This window comes from Monopterus albus, unplaced genomic scaffold (assembly GCF_001952655.1).
Source record: "Monopterus albus unplaced genomic scaffold, M_albus_1.0 scaffold105.1, whole genome shotgun sequence".
Taxonomy (NCBI): domain Eukaryota; kingdom Metazoa; phylum Chordata; class Actinopteri; order Synbranchiformes; family Synbranchidae; genus Monopterus; species Monopterus albus.
In genome coordinates, this window is record NW_018127985.1 from 2054970 (window position 1) to 2072909 (window position 17940).

The 17940-nt window shown below is 40.2% G+C and overlaps 1 protein-coding gene across 2 annotated transcripts in view; it reads left to right on the top strand.

Moving 5' to 3' along the window:
• Positions 1 to 13690, top strand: part of col5a3a (collagen, type V, alpha 3a) — a 44182-nt gene extending 30492 nt beyond the window's left edge. For both annotated transcript variants that reach the window (XM_020610553.1, XM_020610554.1), the window contains 32 exons: positions 165 to 218; positions 372 to 425; positions 962 to 1015; positions 1119 to 1226; positions 1546 to 1635; positions 1823 to 1876; positions 2063 to 2170; positions 2770 to 2877; positions 2987 to 3040; positions 3228 to 3281; positions 3390 to 3497; positions 3631 to 3684; positions 5882 to 5935; positions 7433 to 7486; positions 7619 to 7672; positions 7772 to 7879; positions 7962 to 8015; positions 8128 to 8181; positions 8354 to 8407; positions 8530 to 8583; positions 8692 to 8799; positions 8985 to 9038; positions 9207 to 9260; positions 9351 to 9458; positions 9546 to 9599; positions 10353 to 10388; positions 10841 to 10894; positions 10989 to 11289; positions 11533 to 11645; positions 11753 to 11821; positions 12673 to 12906; positions 13132 to 13690. In XM_020610553.1, coding sequence (XP_020466209.1) covers positions 165 to 218; positions 372 to 425; positions 962 to 1015; positions 1119 to 1226; positions 1546 to 1635; positions 1823 to 1876; positions 2063 to 2170; positions 2770 to 2877; positions 2987 to 3040; positions 3228 to 3281; positions 3390 to 3497; positions 3631 to 3684; positions 5882 to 5935; positions 7433 to 7486; positions 7619 to 7672; positions 7772 to 7879; positions 7962 to 8015; positions 8128 to 8181; positions 8354 to 8407; positions 8530 to 8583; positions 8692 to 8799; positions 8985 to 9038; positions 9207 to 9260; positions 9351 to 9458; positions 9546 to 9599; positions 10353 to 10388; positions 10841 to 10894; positions 10989 to 11289; positions 11533 to 11645; positions 11753 to 11821; positions 12673 to 12906; positions 13132 to 13278 — 2718 coding nt within the window. In that variant the 3' untranslated portion in view covers positions 13279 to 13690. The remainder of the gene's footprint in view (positions 1 to 164; positions 219 to 371; positions 426 to 961; positions 1016 to 1118; positions 1227 to 1545; positions 1636 to 1822; positions 1877 to 2062; positions 2171 to 2769; positions 2878 to 2986; positions 3041 to 3227; positions 3282 to 3389; positions 3498 to 3630; positions 3685 to 5881; positions 5936 to 7432; positions 7487 to 7618; positions 7673 to 7771; positions 7880 to 7961; positions 8016 to 8127; positions 8182 to 8353; positions 8408 to 8529; positions 8584 to 8691; positions 8800 to 8984; positions 9039 to 9206; positions 9261 to 9350; positions 9459 to 9545; positions 9600 to 10352; positions 10389 to 10840; positions 10895 to 10988; positions 11290 to 11532; positions 11646 to 11752; positions 11822 to 12672; positions 12907 to 13131) is intronic.
• The last annotated feature ends 4250 nt before the right edge of the window (positions 13691 to 17940 follow it).

Here is a 17940-nt window from a genome sequence, read left to right on the forward strand (position 1 = left end):
TTGACTCTTGGATAATAACGTATACACTTCTTAAATAAGATCATATATGTATAACTTAAGAAACTGCATTTTCTTATCAAATCAAAAGTCAGTATACAGGCACTAGAATGTACTACCGGCGGTTTGATGTCAGAGTTTTAACAATCAATGTTATTATTTTCCAGGGTCCACAAGGACCACAGGGAAGCCATGGCCATCCAGGACCTAAAGGACCTAATGTGAGTGGGCCAACGTGCACTGTATACTGTTTGCCCTGTGATTTAGTGTAACTGTTTTGTTTTTTTTGTTTTTTTACCTCATCCCACATTTTATGGCCATCCACGGTCATGTTCACTTTATATCAGTGATGAAAGAAAATTCCTCCTTTTCAGGGTCCACCTGGAAAAGATGGAATACCGGGTCATCCAGGACAGAGAGGGGAGCCAGTGAGTCACCTATAACCTTAATAATGCTAAACAGAATATAGTATTTTCCTCTATGAGGTGCACACTACAGGTTTAACTTAAAACTACAATATGTAACTGAAGGTTGCACTAACATGAAACTCCAAATCAATCCACTTTGCTTCACCCAGCACTCCCTCTCCTGCTCTACTATGCTCTGCTAAGATCTGCTACGCTCTGCCAGGCTTTGTCCAGCTCTTTAGATATTTGTTGTTATGAATTTGCAATAAATTAGAATGCAACAAAACTTTTTGATCAAGCAGAAGCAACTGAAAACCTCTGATCAGTTAGAGAAGTCAATCCTGTTTAAAACCTTTGCACCACTGCCGGTGCTCTTCGATGAGTGTGGGCCACAAGTGGCTTCGACAGCACATCTTCACATTAAGACAAGGTTTCAAACATATTTCTACAACAGAAATATCTGAAAAAAGCCACATACTGTAGCTTTAACAGGGAACTGAGTCAGCATTATCTACTTTACAGAGTACGTTACTTAACTAACTTGTTTTACTCTTCAGGGCTTCCAAGGCAAGAATGGACTCCCTGGTCCCCCAGGAGTTGTTGGACCACAGGTAAGAGGATCAGCCCATAGTATATTAGTTGATTCTCAAGCAAACAGCTGTTTGTTTTAAACAGCAACTGTTACGTGATGTTATGTAATCTAATGGTTTTCAGGGAAAATCTGGTGAGACAGGACTAACTGGAGATAGAGGCCATCCAGGCCCACCAGGACCACCAGGAGAGCATGGTTTACCAGGGGCTACCGGAAAGGAGGGTGCCAAGGTAAGAGGTTTTCATTATGATGTCAGGCTCATAATCATTTACCGACATCACCTTATTACTGTTATATTGGATATTAGCCCAACGACTCTCTCAGCACTGCCTGAATATCTTATCTCCTGGGTCTCATCCTACCCTCTAAACTGCTAATAAATAACAGAAGGAACCTCGAGGTGTTGAGAGTATAATAGCTCATAAAGGATAAACGTTCCGTCTTGGTGTGACTTGCTGGTTGGTGTTATTTATGACTGCATAAGGGCCTGCTGTCTGCTGGCTACTTGTCTTATATTTAATCACATGTCTATGTATGTGTGGTTACCAGGGAGACCCAGGTCCCCCGGGAGCCTCAGGGAAAAGTGGTCCTGTTGGGCTCCAAGGCTTCAGAGGGAGCAGAGGGAACCCTGGTGCAATGGTAACTCAAGATTCCTTACATCTCACATCCTCAGTTTCTTTCACTATCAATATCTCTTGAACTATAGCACTTGTAATTAAATTTTAAACTTAAAACCACAACAGTATTCCAATTACTTACTGTAAGTTTCACAAATAATATAACTTGGCACTTATTCTAAAAATAGTTTATGCCTGTGTGTTTCCAGGGTTCTACAGGTTTGAAAGGAGGAGAGGGCCTACCTGGTGTTGCAGGACCCATTGTAAGTCAGGGTTTGTTTGCTTCTCCTGCCATGGTCTCTGTTTATCTTTCATGTTGTATAGAATGGTGTGACATATAAAGTAAGAGGCTGTTTCCATGGTGATCAGTGATCATGACCACTACATTAAATCAAAGAACGAGTCATGTGACATACTCATATCACCTCTCTATCTCCTTGTATTTTCAGGGTGCCACCGGAGAGAGAGGCCCTGCTGGGCCAGCTGGCGCTATTGGACAACCAGGACGGCCTGGTGGCCTGGGTCCTGCTGGGCCGGTGGGAGAGAAAGGCGAGCCAGTAAGATTTAGAACATTGCTAATTTTGTTTCTTAGGCAACAATGTCCACTAACACATCCTGTACCATCACCTCCCCCCACTGGGTAATAAACAACATGTGCTCTGGCATTGGAATGTGTCATTATGAGAAAGGGAGCAGGAGAGAGGTAAAAGAGACAGAAGGAACACGATAGCGAGAGAAAGGGAGGATGAAAATGTGACTGTGAACAAGCCTGCTTTCTTGGCTGTGAGTTTGCTTCCTGGTATGATACATTAATCAATGTGTTATACTGCTAGATGAAGCTAATAAGTATATTCACTTGGCAGTTTATTAGGTACACCCAGCTAAAACAAATGCAGTATAATCCATCAGTCCTGCAGTAAATCCTCTCTTCATGATGGTGATAATGTTTTGTTGAAACTGTTTTAGAGAAGTGTTGATTCAACTGTACGATCATTTTGGAAAATGTAGTTTGTGCTGCTATTGAACCATGCTGTGTTATACAGGAAGATGTTTAGTCTAGCCTCACTGATATAAACAAGCTGGACAAAATAATAAACACACCTGTCAGTATAATGCAGTACTTCATTTATTTCATTGTTTCAATTTTTTTTTTTAGGGAGGTAAGGGGCTTGCGGGGTCAGCCGGAAAAGATGGAGAACTGGGATCTGTAGGGTTACCAGGGCCTGCAGGATCTCCTGGGCCTCCAGGAGAGGATGGAGACAAGGTAGTTATACTGGACAGCTAGCATGGGCTGTAGCACTGCTGTAAAGTGCTGGCTGAGTTATGGACTCAATTGTTTGTGTGTGTTCATGTGTGCTTGTTTGTCTCCATAGGGAGAGACAGGAGGACCAGGCCAGAAGGGCAGCAAAGGAGACAAAGGAGAGGCTGTGAGTGTAAATTTCATGTGAATAGTCCTACATTAACAGCACAACATTACTTTGCATCACTATGAGGTAGAGGACAAACTGGCTTATAATTGTTTGGGTTAATTAATTACAATAATTGTTTCTCTGGCTAGTGCATTATCTGGTGGAGCAGATGGTTTTAATCATGTGTGTCCCTCTGTTTTTCTAGGGACCCCCAGGACCTGTTGGAATTCAAGGCCCTGTAGGCCAGCCCGGGTTGCCTGTATGTTGTGTTTACTTTGAATGCACCATATGAAGGCATATCATCATATGATAAGTTGATTCAATTTGTGTAGTGTTAAGAATGCTGGTGTGTTTGTGTGTGTTTCAGGGTGCAGATGGCGAGCCAGGTCCTCGTGGACAGCAGGGTATGAATGGGGCAAAAGGAGATGAAGGACTCAGAGGCTTTAAGGGGCCATCTGGTCCTTCTGGACTACAGGTAAAAATTACAATCAGCTCAAGACTGGCCACAGTACAACTACTTCATCTCTGTTTTCATATTTGTACTTTAGATTATAGCTGTTTTTAATTCCATGCCTGCGGCTCTACTCTCATCATATCTGCATTTGTAGGGAATGCCAGGACAACCAGGAGAGAAAGGAGAGAGCGGGCATGTTGGCCCAATGGTGAGTACTGCTCAGCAGCGTCAGCACATACAACACTCGTCACGAGTCTGCTGTTATAGTCCATACTATCCATACTGTTACATACGGTAACAAAGTGGCAAATTATTAGTTTGTAAGATGAGGGAATTTATTTCTGACTGGACTATTATAGAAACAAAAGACTGTAATTAAAGTTGAAGAGAAATCTTGCTTTGTGTGGTTTAAGATTCAGTCTGACCTGGTGTTTCCCAGATTTACCTAATGGCAGATATTATAATTACAGTATTGTAAAGTTTCAAGGGATCTATGAACTATAGCTGGTACACAGACAACCCACCACAGCTCATTAAAGTTTAATAAGTGCCACCTATTTAGTTCATTAGTGTCAAAACTCTTGAACCAACCTTTTTCTCTCTGCTGATAATCATTAATGTTTATCACCTTCAAACTCCAGGCAGTGTTTGCTCTGGTCCTTGATTAGTCTGAATACAGTTCAGACCCTGATCAACAAAGAGGTGTTAGACTAATCTTTAGATTAAAACCAGCCATCGTTTTGCAGTTAGACCAGTCTTGTGTGCAACTGTTATAAAATATAAAATACAAAAATCTAAGACTGGCTAATTTTTGATTAAGAAATGTAGCTGTTCTACTCCTACACTAAGCTAAGAGTGTTTCCACAGTAATAGCCTTGATTACCCTGACTGCCTCACCTGGGGAGAATATACATTTTTCAAAAAGGAAAACAATGCACAGGCGTGACAAATACGTTGATCATGGTTCTCCTCAAAGTAAATACGCCTGCCAGTGAGCAAGAGTACACAATATTAAGGCCTTGGAAACACACCTACACTGAATGCAGCTGTTTTTAAACTTATAACTCGTACAGTACACAGTCATGACATAATGATGCTGTTGACAGTCGAACAATGCTTGCTCTTTGTGCGGTTTTGAAGTGTTAGTCAAAGCAATGAATGTGCCACTTTAGCTCTGCTGTTGTCCATAACAGTTAACATTATGCTAGCTTAATAAGCATATTACTATAGCATGTAACATATAATGTGTGAAAAGTATTAATCCTTTGAATATATCACAGTCATCAGTCATATTTTCAATGTATGATAGAGCTTCAAGGTTGAGCATGAATGACAAAATACACCATGACTATGTGTGCAAGAAAGACAAGCCCAGAGAATGAAGAGGTGGTCCTGTGTACATAAAGAAGAAAAAGATTTTTAAAAAAGAAAAGAGAGAGTGACAGAAAGGAGGCAGTGTAGCAATGGAGTGGAAGGAAGAGGCGGGGCACTGATTGTGAGCAGGAAGACGGTGTGACAGTTACTAATCAGATTAGCTTCAGCCTTGGCTGTCTAATGAGCATCCTTCTTTGTAAAAGTCATCTCACAACGGTGTCAACCGTGAACACACACTCAACAAGATTCTCTATAGCCTTGATTCTCCACAGACAGAGATTAGGGATGGAATGCATCAAAATGTAACCAAAGCAGAAGACAGAGAGACAGAGAGAGTAAGAGAGAGAGGGGGGAAAAGATGCTGAGGACTCCGTGGGGAAGTTTCATTCATGTGTGAGTGTTGTGGATCACAGAATTCTCTCCTCTAATGCTCATGTATCTCTTTGCCAGAAAGGATATGTATGTGCTCTAGTTGCATGCAGTCTTTCTCTATGGGCAGATTGTCTCCCTTTCTGTCTCAGTGTCATTACAACACAAGGCTCCCTGCAAGACTTCAGAGAGATTCAGAGTGAAGCGCAACATAACTGAAACTGAAGCTGAGCACAATTAGGATGAATTGCTTGGCGCTCTCTTGAGCAGCAAAAAGGAATCAAATCGCATGTCATCACTGTGACGGAAAGAATATGGTGTCACATATCACAGGATGGAGGATTCTTATTAATAAGAGAGCATGAAAGAGAGAGAGAAAGAGGAGGTGGGGACAGGGAGAAAGAATCAGGGTCTGTGTCATCCTGAATGTAATGACCTGTACGGATGTCTTCATTGTGTCACTTCGATAATGATCAGAGATACTGGGGCCACTGCATAAGCAATTCACCGTGGGCTGACTTCTAACTCATTTAATTTAAGAGGCACCAGCAAACCCCTGGCTTACATTCAGTTTATTTTTCTCTGTGTGTTTTATTGATGCAGTATATTCTTATTGCCTGCACTGAGATCTTAGTGGAAAATTTTTATTTCTCTCTCTACAGGGGCCTCCAGGACAGCATGGCCCACGGGGCCCTCAGGGGCCTGTTGGTGGAGAGGTAGAGTACAGCATGACTTTTTTATTTCTTTTTTTTTTTAATCACATATTGTGATTTGGATGTGGGGATGAGTAATATATTACTGAGTCTCACTGAGGGAGGGATAAAAGGAATTTTCCAGGGAAGCACAATTCAGGCTTTATTGCCATTTCTATCAACAAGCTGTTCACACCATGTATTTCTTCAAAACACAGTTGAGTCAGATGTTCTTCCTCAACATTATTTCTAGTGAAAACATTGCAAAAAATAAGTGTAAATAAAATAGTTGAAACTATTAATGCCCCAGCATAAATTTCACTTGGTAATGCTAATCAGCATTACCATATATTATAACTGGAACTGGAATAATGTCCATAATTTTTAATAATGTCTGTCTCTCAGATCTGATATTCTTGCATGTTTAAGATAATTCATTGAAGTTTGTAAATATTCTTCATTTTTGATTAGTCAGTTTCTAAAATTCTATCATTAAGGCAAAATAATTATTTATGTATTTAATTTTGTACATTAAAAAAATTGTATTAACTCAGTTTTCACAAATGTGTTTTGAAAGTGCACACACCCTTGTGAATATTGGAGCTCTGATGTTTTCAACTAATGGAAGCTTCATACCTTTTGAAATATAATGATGAATTCACTTTGGAAAGAATGAGACTCTCTTTTAAGGCAGTATTATCTGAAGTTCAAAGTGAACAATAGTTTATCCTTTCATGTCACATATAGTCTCTTTATTTAAACACTTCTTGCCACAGAACCTCCACTATTTTTGAAGCTTGAATTATTGAGCAGTATTAGGACATAATCCCTGGGACAGAGTTATATTTACAGCTCTATGAATCAGTAAGATGTATTAGACTATCATCCACATGAGGCAGTTATATTTACCTCTAGTAATGGCCATCTTTCTACAGCCTGTCATACTGGTCAATTATTTAGCAGTGAACTGCAGCAAACCGCATGAGCCACGCTACTGGTTCATCACAGGACACATGGAAATAGAGCAGAGTAGCACAGATGGAGGGATCCACAAATGGACTGACACAGTGGAAAACAGCAAAATGTGATGGCATATGAGGAAAAGTAGTGTACAGCCAGAGCTCAGTAGTAGTGTATGGCTGTTTGTGTACTCTACAAAAGACATTTTACTGTGTTTGTCTCAAGACACAAAGCACAACACAAACGTACATGTATGCACACTAACATGCATGCACATACAATACACATGCACAAAATAAACATACAAACTGATTGAGGAGAAGCAGCATCCACCTTACTGCGTGACTCAGACACTATCCACATAACAAACCCGACTCTCAGTGTTTTTCCTTGTGTTGTGATAATTTTGTTCCAGTTTCAGCCTTCTGTGAGCAGAACTGCTGACAAACAAACAAACAAAAATACTGTGCCAAGAACTTGATATTCAAAAATCAAATGAACATTTTAAACTTGCTCTTGTTTAATGATATTTGGTTCAAGCTGCTCTCTCTCCTGCATCAGGGCCTACCTGGAATGCCTGGGGGAGTTGGTCAGCCTGGACTTGTTGGAGAGAAGGTCAGCATTTCCCATAAGCAACTACACTTGTGCAGATACTCTACAGCAGAATGGTGGTGGTTTGTATGTGTGGGCTTGTGCCCTTGTGTGCGTGGTGCGTTTTTATTTTACTGAATGTTCCTTCTCTACCAGGGTGATGATGGAGAAGCTGGTGACCCTGGGCCAGCTGGAGAGGCTGGCATTGCTGTGAGTTATGTTGCTTACATGTTTTGGACATATTTATCCTTTCCTTGCTTTGCATCTTCATCCTTTCAGTGATTGTCATTTGATTTGCTGGTATCTCAGGGTGGCAAAGGTGATGCTGGGGAGAAGGGTGACTCTGGCCATCCTGGTGCAGCTGGGCCTCCGGGAGCCAGAGGAACACCAGGGGAGGATGGATCCAAAGGCAGCCTTGTGAGTTTTCATCTCTCTCAATCACTGTTCCTGTAGCTCTGTTAATTTCATGCATATGATACTTCACTCTTTTTGTCTATAGGGACCTATTGGATTCCCCGGTGACCCAGGACCCCCTGGAGAGCCCGGTGTCAATGTGAGTTTTATTGTTTATGTAATTATTTTTCATGTAATTGTTATGCAATTTATGTAATTGCAATTATTCATTGCAATCCTTTTTTTCTCCTCCGTGACATTTCTTCTTTCAGGGAGTAGATGGTGGACCAGGGCTTAAAGGAGACAATGGGCACCTTGGAATACCAGTAAGGAGTGATATTTATTTTATTTTAAATAAAAAAAATAATAATTCTTTTATAATGCTTGTATGTTTTGCTGAAGTCTTTATTATCTGTGACATAATGAGATTCATTCATTACTGTGACTAGGATTAAAGGATTCCTCTTTTAACGCAATTAATTTTTGGGTTATCTGCAGGGACCCCCCGGAGCGTTTGGAGAGCCAGGTCCTCCAGGACCTCCTGGACGGAGGGTGAGCGTAGCACACTGTATACTGAATGTTAATGCTCATGCATGTGTCTATACCCCTATAGAGTATATGTTTGAAGTTAGCACAGTAGCTCATCATTAGTAAAATTGTCTTTCTCTACCCAGGGTCATGTAGGTCCTGCAGGACAAGAGGGGAAGCAAGGCATGAAGGGAGCCAAGGTAAGGATGAAGACTGACACTGAGCTCAGTGATTGTGTATTGTGTGTTCCATCAAAGCCTTTCTAATTTTGTGTCCTTTGTGTCTGTCTTTTTCCTTTTTCTCCCTAGGGGACACCAGGAACCCAGGGTCCAGTAGGGAAGACAGGCCCAGTGGGACCCCAAGGGCAGCCAGGGAGGTCTGGCCCAGAAGGGCTTAGAGGAATCCCAGGTCCCGCGGTTAGTACTGAATGCAAAATGCTACTAACATTAGTCTGAAGCTTGGCATGACATTGGTCACTATGACAGCTGTAAGTGTTTTCCAGCATTTGTGGTACTACTTTTAACAACACAAGGTTCTTTTGTTGTCACTTTTATATAATACATTCTATAAGCTGAAATCTAATTAATGTGTGTATTTTCAGGGTGAACAAGGATTAAATGGGCCACCAGGGCAAACTGGACCACCTGGACCAATAGTGAGATCCTTATTGTTTCCTGATAATGAAGCCTATGACATAGGGGATCTGGGACATTTATGAATATCAATTAGGATTCAAACCCAACACAATCAAACCATATTTCATATATAGTACAGTGTCTACAGCAGTGTTGTTGCTAACTAATACATCTAACATTGTTAACAGGGCCCCCCAGGACTTCTAGGTTTAAAAGGATCCCCTGGAAACAAGGGAGATAAGGTGAGTGTTTAGCCTTTAGAATATTGTACTGTATCTGTATCTGTTTAAACTTTGGGAAATAGTGATAATGGATCATATCTCTGTCTGCAGGGTCACGGTGGGTTGATTGGTCTAATTGGCCCTCCAGGAGAAGCTGGTGAGAAGGGGGACAGAGGACTGCCAGGGAACCAGGGTATACAAGGGTCTAAAGGAGATGAGGTACATATAGTTGCATGATGTGTCTGATACATTTATGCACAAGGAAAATTCGGTTCAGTAACAAAATAGCTTTATCATTATATCTAGGGTGTGGTCGGTCTATCTGGTCCTACCGGCCCACCGGGACCACCTGGACTATCAGTAAGTGACATAGCTATGATTTCATTATGCTCCTGTATCATCAATTTCTATGACTGACTGGGTTTACAGCTACAGTGTGATAAGTCAGTTGATTAGATGAGTTTTAGGAATGTTTTTATATATTTAGCAGTAAAATTGTTATACTGTATTTATATAGTATATTTATTATTGTTCATCCTATGACGATAATCTCTTTTTTGGGGTGGGTGGAAATCAACTTATGTAAGCAATGTATAGTATATCAAAATGATTAACAATATAACCAGATAATAGTTGGAAAAGTAATGGTTGAACTGCCCATATGAAGTTCATACCTGTGGTCTGCTGCATCTTTATTTTATTAGTGCAATATAAAGATGCAAAATAAATAAATACAGAGAAGAACACAAGAAAGGCATTAAAACATATTGTCTTTCAGTTATAATGACTAAGTATAGTCATTCTATGACTTTGGCGTGAATGGGCTGATCAACTGCTTAGTGAAACTTAATGAATGTTCATTTAAGACATTTAATATTTACAACTCAGCTGATATTCTACCTGCAAGGATCTAAGTAGCTCCCACTCCACCCAGAGAGCATATAGTACTGTAATTAACCTATTGTAACTTAGTAGTTAACGCTAAAATTTTGGTGTCAGGTGTCAGATTTTCCAGTGAATAGTTGATTGCTTTTTTTGTTTTATAAGTTTAAGCTTTGTATTTCTATTTCTATTTTTACTATTTACTTACTTACTTATCCTCACCACTGTTAGGGTGCATCTGGTGAGAAAGGATCAAAGGGAAACACAGTGAGTCCAATCATTTTTTTATTTATACATTACCATTCCTGTACTCACACCTTAGCTTCATTAGCAGCTGCTGGGAGCTTATGCTGAGGAAGAGAGAAGAAGTGTGTTTGTTGGCTTAACACTACAGCGCTGCATTATTATAATGTTCTTCTGTGCTTACTGCATGTCTTTGGAACCAAAAGCCTGCTGGACAGCTATGCTTGGCTTGTGTGTGATTTTTCCATTGGGTCCTTTTAATAAGATTTAGTTCTGGTGTGTGTGATGTTATGAAAACCACTACAGTGTGGCTTGAGAGCCAAGGCTTTGACCACAGCGTGCTGATGTACACAGCTGGATAATCCTATAAAGCAGCAGTCATATCTGCCTGCATAAAGCCAGGGTTTAGCAAGTGGTGTGAGAGGCTCCAGGTGAGACATTGCTGAGAAAAAGGTTTGTTGTCTTTTATTCCCCAGGGTGCCATTGGTCCCAGAGGAGATCCAGGTCCTGCTGGCCCCCCAGGACCTCCAGTGAGTACCTGCAATGGTCTACATCTGTCCCAGCTGTAACCTTTTTTTTTTTAACCTTTCTTACCTTTTGTTCACTTCTCTTTGCTACCTCCAGGGACTTCCTGGAACAATGGTTCAGCCCCTACCTATCAGGGAGGGCAAGCGGAAGAGACGAAGGCACTCCAATCAGGCAGGAGATGCAGCACCATCCAGGGAAGAAGATGTGGATCTGGCCATGGAGGAGCTCCTTCAGGGAGATCAGCCTCTGGAGGATGCGGAGGGAATGGAAGAAGTCTTTGCTACACTCTCATCTATGAAAACTGAAGTGGAGCTGATGAGGAGACCTCTGGGAACCTTTCAGAGCCCTGCCCGAACCTGCAAAGAGCTCATGATGGTTCAACGAGACTACAGAGATGGTTAGCAGAGACATTGCTTCATAATGGTGATATTTCACCACTTAAAAAAAAAAATCCCCAAAACATAAAAATCCTTGGAGAAAATCCTCCAAGAAAAAATGGTCTAGAGAAAACTGGACACGTCAGTTAGGCACACATTCTATTATTAATTTCACAGGCTACATGCTATCATGTTGTTATTCTAGATTTGTTCATTGTGTTAACATCTGGGGACATCTTGACATTTCTTTGTGCAATTTGTAGGAGACTACTGGATAGATCCTAACCAGGGCTGTAACCGAGACTCCATCAAAGTCTACTGTAACTTCACAGCTGATGGAGAGACCTGTCTCTACCCTGACAAGAAAATAGAGATGGTAAGTGTTTAATTTCTTCCTGCCAATCTCATCATATTACATCAAACCACAAATCAGTCCTTATATCCCTTGAACCTGAAATGTTACTCATCATCCTCTGTGTCTAGGTGAAATTAGCAGCATGGAGCAAAGAGAAGCCAGGAAGCTGGTACAGCCAATACAGGAAAGGCAAGCAGGTACCAGAAACAAAGAAAGAAACAAACAAATAACAAATAAATATCACATTTCATGTTCTACCATTAATCTCAGCTGGCTCCAAATGCCAGCCAGTTTTTTTCCTGCTAAATTGCTCTTAATTGAGTGTTTGATTGATATTCATGCATATGAGTGTGTTCACATAAATATGCACAGCAGGTGTGCCTGTGTGTCCATCTATATGTGCATCTGATTGAATGCGAATGTTTGGGTTTATTTGTAAATCTGTTCACTATATAATTCAGTAGTCATTTACAAGTCCATGTGTGAGCTGATTTGGTTTGCCAGTAGCTCATTTCATCAGTCAGAATGACTCACACAGTGTCACTGGCAGCACCAGTTCACTGACTAGCATTCAGGCCAGCATGCTCAGAACACTGGTTTTTCATGTGCACCTGATCAGAGGTCTCATAACCCTCTCAGATAATCACAGAGCTGCCAGCACAATTGCAGCTCAGTAACCTTCACACACAAAGTGCTTGGATTGCTTAGTTTTTTTTCCCCCTTCCCTTAATTTTCTTACTTTCTGCTTTACTTTCCCTGTCTGTTCTGATTCTGACTAAACTGCAAATTCCTTTATTAAGTGGGGGAGATTTGTAATTTCCGGGATGGAAAGAGAATTAGAATGTGTGTTTTTCGGACACATTATTATTAGACTGAGGCGTGTTTTTCTCTGGTTTCATTTCTATGAATGAATATGTGATTTTGTGCCATTTAAGAGAAATTATGTTTTGAATTTGTTATTACATATTGTATATACGTATGACTATAGTACATATTTCAATTATTTGTCTGTGTTGTACACTAATGCCTATATATCTTTGTCATCCAGTTTTCCTACACTGACAGAGACGGGAACCCTGTACATGTAGTTCAACTGACTTTTTTGAAGCTACTGAGTGCCACAGCCAAGCAGAGTTTCACCTACACCTGCCAAAACTCAGCTGGCTGGTTTGACAGCACCTCCCAGTCCTACCAGCATGCTCTCCGCTTTCGGGGCAGTAATGACGAGGAGCTAACCCAAGCCAAAAGCCCCTTTGTCAGTGCAGTACATGATGGATGCCAGGTCAGTTTTGGAATATGCCGTGGAAAGAGACTAACTGTACAAGTAGGGATTAGCCTTAATGGAAGTAATGTGTTTTATCAGATGTTTTGTTCTTGTCAGCACATAAAAGTGGGCACTCATGAATTACTGACCTGGAAAGGGATTTAGGGTAGGAGTGGAGAGAGCTAGTTATTTGAATTATGCAGAGCAAAAATTCTAATAATGGCTATAATTTTTCTCTTTCAGTTCCGCAAAGGTCAAGAAAGGACCATTCTACAGATTGACTCGCCTTCAGCAGAACTGCTTCCTATTATAGACGTGGCTCCTGCTGACTTTGGCAATAGCAATCAGAAGTTTGGATTCCAAGTTGGACAAGTATGCTTCAATGGTTAACATCTTGCCAGCAACAAAAGACCTGAACAGCAAATTTTCAGTGAAAGAAAATGAACTTTTACCACTGCCCAAAGCAATATTTATTACATTACAGTATGTTCCTGTATGTGTTGGGTTTGTGAAATATTATTTAAGACTCTTCAACAGCCAGTGAAATAGGTTCTATGGCTTTACAACAGTAGGAAGAATGGCAAAAAAGTGGACATGCAACAGTGGGAACGAAGCATATTTTCAAAAGGGAAATGTTGGAGGGTGTTATAATTGATCAAGTTGAATTATGAGGACTGTGCCACTTGACAATGACCACTTATAAATGAGCCATATTTGTCTGATTATGGTAATGTTGGTCTTTGGTTCTTGTTACCATTGCTAACTCAAAACAGTGCTGATTTATTCAAAGGATCACAGGTAAAATTAACATTACACGCTCAGGTATCTTGCACCTCCAAACTGCACGCAGGCAGATATAAGATGAAAGACCCTGAACCCACCAGGCCTATACATTATATCCCCTCGGTTGGGCTAGCCCCATACTACACAGAAACGTCAACCAAGACGTCTCTGTTGCCAACTTTGCAGCTGGCCATGGCAGTAGTCAAAACATGAAGTAAATCAATGTGTGAATGGGTGTGTCTGTTGGTTAAGTGGTGTGTAGCTAAAAACATTCTCACGACCTCTAGAACATGTCGTGACTTAAACATAAGAACATATTATGGCTAAGGCTACAGTTATACACGTCGTAATAATAATATTAAACACCCTGTCTGCTGACAGTCATCAACTCTTCTCTCTAGTTATCCTTGACCAGATGTACCCTGTAGAAACTCATAAGCATGCCTAAGCATTTAACAGTCTAACTAGACATCCTATCTCCACTAAACATTTCTAATACATAAAGTATCTAACCAATATCTATCTGACTAAAAATACCTAACAGTAAGAAACAGTCTCTCATTCTGTGGTGTGGGTCTGTCAAGTGGGGCTTTTCAGACCATGTATGGACTAGGTGCTACCTAATCTTTTATAAAGACTGAGACATAGAAACTCTCATTTGCATGCACAGATTTCACTGTAATGACAATTGCTTAGCAGTTGTGAACTAGCCTAGCATATTAATTCCATACAAGCACCATAATTAATTTCCTGACTGCAGGAATGATAAATTGTTCTTTTTACCCTTCAACTGTAGTTTGCTCAATGAATTACCTTGATTAGTATTCAATCGGAGTAGCTAGTTATTGAACCAGACACTTACTTGAACAGATAAGATTGTTTACTGCTTCCCTTCATGAGCTTGATAATAAGCCTTCTGGGCCCTCTATGTTTCCACAGACTACAGTACTGTACATGTGAGACTAAAACCCTTTCTGCTGTGGTATGTACTTCCTGTGACATACATCGTCAACTAGGCTGGGGATATTTCAGGGCAAGAATTAAGAGAATGCTGATTCAAACATTCACTAGTCTTAACTGCAGTTCTTTATACAGTACTAAGAGACATTTCACACATCTCTTGAAAGCATTTTAGAATTGCTGACATAACCTGTTTTCGCTTTTTCTGCCCTGCACAGAGGATTCTCTGTTTTGTTCATATGTTAAAATTTGAACTGAATTTTTTGCTGTTCATTTGACATGATTTCCTCATCAACGGTGCTAAAGATTATTCTGTTATTTTTGTGACACTGTTTGTGTGTGTTTGTGAGCAGGATTATAGAACTGGAGGGGGTGTTGCTCTTTCAGCAGCACAAAACACCCTCAGAGGCTGGGAACTAGTCTGCTGTGTTTTTTGCACATCTTCTAGTCGATGGTGCCAATGAACAGAGGTTAGGGACAGTTCCGAGCTGCTTTAAAGGGAATTTACCATGTGCTGGGTAGAAGAAAAATGCCTCGCTAAACTAGAAATTTCAACATCAAGACTGGAGTCAGTGTTGTCATCACCTAGCATTTTCAGAAAGTAATCCATTACAGATTTGTTTCTTACATAATTTTTTAAATTGTATTTTTTAGAGCTACAGTAAGAACCAGAAATGCTCACTATGAGTACTGCTACAGTGTTATTCCATTATTCACTGTTGGTGGAGCAGCTCCAGGGTTTGTTTTGTAGATGACATTTTTACTACAGTCTGTCACTGCATTTTGGCTTAAACAGAGTTGTCTTTGAATTAACAAATGGAGCTGTGAAATATTACAGAACCTATGTATGTGAATTCTATTTTATGGCTGAATTTTTTTTTAGCAAATGCTTTGCTTGCCTCCTCCAACTCAAACGGTAGACTGCGTATCTGGCTTGTGTAATTTTGCAGTTCACTTTCATTGTTCTATTCGTTTCATAGCATTTCCAGACATTCCCATTCCAATAATTAGCTCCTCCAGTCTCATCCTGTGTCGTCTTTCCTGTATAGTGTTTGTTGTACTAATTTTATATACTGTACAGTTACTCTGAGGAATTTGTAAGCAATAACCTGTTGCCTGAATGAAAAACAAACATATTTGTCAAACGTGATGTGTGAATAAAAACAAACAGAAGACCGTTCTGTTTTCTTTTTGCCTCTCCAGGCCCTACAAGTGGGTAATAACAACAGCCATAGGGGCATGTGTGCTGTCTGTATTGTCCAGTCAGGCTCCTCATTACCAACTAGTTCTGCAACATTTACTCAACAAGCTTGCAATCAGCATCACTGCACAGCTGATGTAATCAACTCTGATTTGCTCCCCATTTTATTTATTTCAATTAGTTTTTTTCAGTCCTCAAGGGGAAAAGTGGGGAAGAAACAAGCAACGACGGATGGTAAGAACATGGCAGGGTCATTAATGAAATTGCTGAGGATAAGAAGCAGCTGGGGAGATTTGGTCTGTTTGGTGGAGGAAGCAAGAGCTGTCCTCGAGTTCATTTATGTGAGACACAAAAAGAAGAGAAAAAGCAACGGTAACTGTCCCAGTCACTACTTTAATTTTACCCACTGACTGGCTCTGTGATTAAAACAGTATCACTGTTGCTCTCTCTGTGTGCCTATTTATGTTCCTACCACAAACACTCACACAATAATTGCTTTTTTGGTCCATTCGCACACACCCACAGTACACACACTCTAAAGCCTATTCTCATGCAAACATTAAAGCACAAGGTGCTCATCAACTTCAAGGCCCATTTTCAAGGTTAGTGTCAATGGTAGAATAAAGCTTACTGTGTTATTTTTCCCCTCCTTTCTGCTCTCTTCCACTCAGTTGAATTTTAACCATGCTAAGCTATTAGCCAGGAAAGGTCATCTTCTACTACTACCCCAGAATGATGATCAAGCAGTAGAACAGTGCAACTGTCACTAAGGTATTTCCACAGTACTGTGCCCTTTTCCTTTACTCACATTTCGCATGTCATTGTTTCTCCAAAGTGTTGTTTTTCTTCTGCTCAGAGCCTAACCTTTCTTAGATTGCATTGCTGTAGTGCTGCGTACAACAGAGCTGAACATCTTTATAGATCGTATATACACAAGAATATACAAGAAAATGTCCTTGGAGTTGAGTTGTCAAACAAGAAAATCACATGGAAACCGCTGATTAACAGTCACTACACAGTGATAAAACAGCCTGAGCATAACAATAAGGGGATCTCTGAACCCTGGAGCTCACATGGAGCCTGCAGAAATGTCAGAATATATGGATGAATCAAAGATTCTAGGATCTATAAAACAATCTAAAATGATAATGATGATCTACTGCTTTGCTTATTTTTGCTTTCATGTTTGCTTTTGACTGCATTAACTGAAATATACTGTCTCACTGTTCTACACAAAGATGTACATTAGAGTACAAGGCATGAAGGATGCTGTCTGTCTGAATTTGGAAAAGCTTGGAAAAATAAGATAATTCCTATAAACTGAGTCATAATATGTACATTATGTGGAAGAGGTTAAGATGGTGTTTTGTTAAAACAGGTAAGGATTGCTTAACATATATTTAAAAATGTATTATTTCACTTATTATTTTTATGTTCATTTTCTACATTATAGCTGCATTTAAAAATATACAATTATTTAAACAGGTGCTTGTGACTTTTGACCTGAATGTAAGTAACTTAATCAAGATGAATTCATAAGAGAATGCATCACTGCTGACCTCTGGGAGCTATTGGAAGGAATTGTTGAAATATCTTTCTAGTATATCTTCTGCTGTATCTAAAGGGTGACACACACTGATTATGAAATATTATCCACGTTAGATACAGAGTAGCTGCAGTGACCCTGCCAAATTTACAGATGTGAAATTGTTAGGTTTACACCTGAGCCAAGTTCTGGGACAGCTCTGCTTTGCTATTCACTGCTGTTCCACTGAGGGTTTGTACTGTAGTTGTAGTTGATGGCATTGATGAGTTACTTTTAGGCTCAGGAGTCAATAGCCCACAGACAGCAAGAGCCCTTGCTGCATACTGGAAACAAGATTGTATTTCTTATTCTCTCTCTCTGTTGACTCTTTTCTCTCTCTCTCTCTCTCTCTCTCTCTCTGGCTCCGTCTCTCTCATGCTCTTCTCACATCTGAGTCTCATTATTCTGGAGTTGAAAATGTTAGAAAAACTTCTTTCTGTTGTCTGTTGGACTGTCTAGTCTCTTTCTATAGTGTTCCCAGCCCTCAGCTCCTCTCCTGCGTCAGTGTTTCTAACTAAGCTGA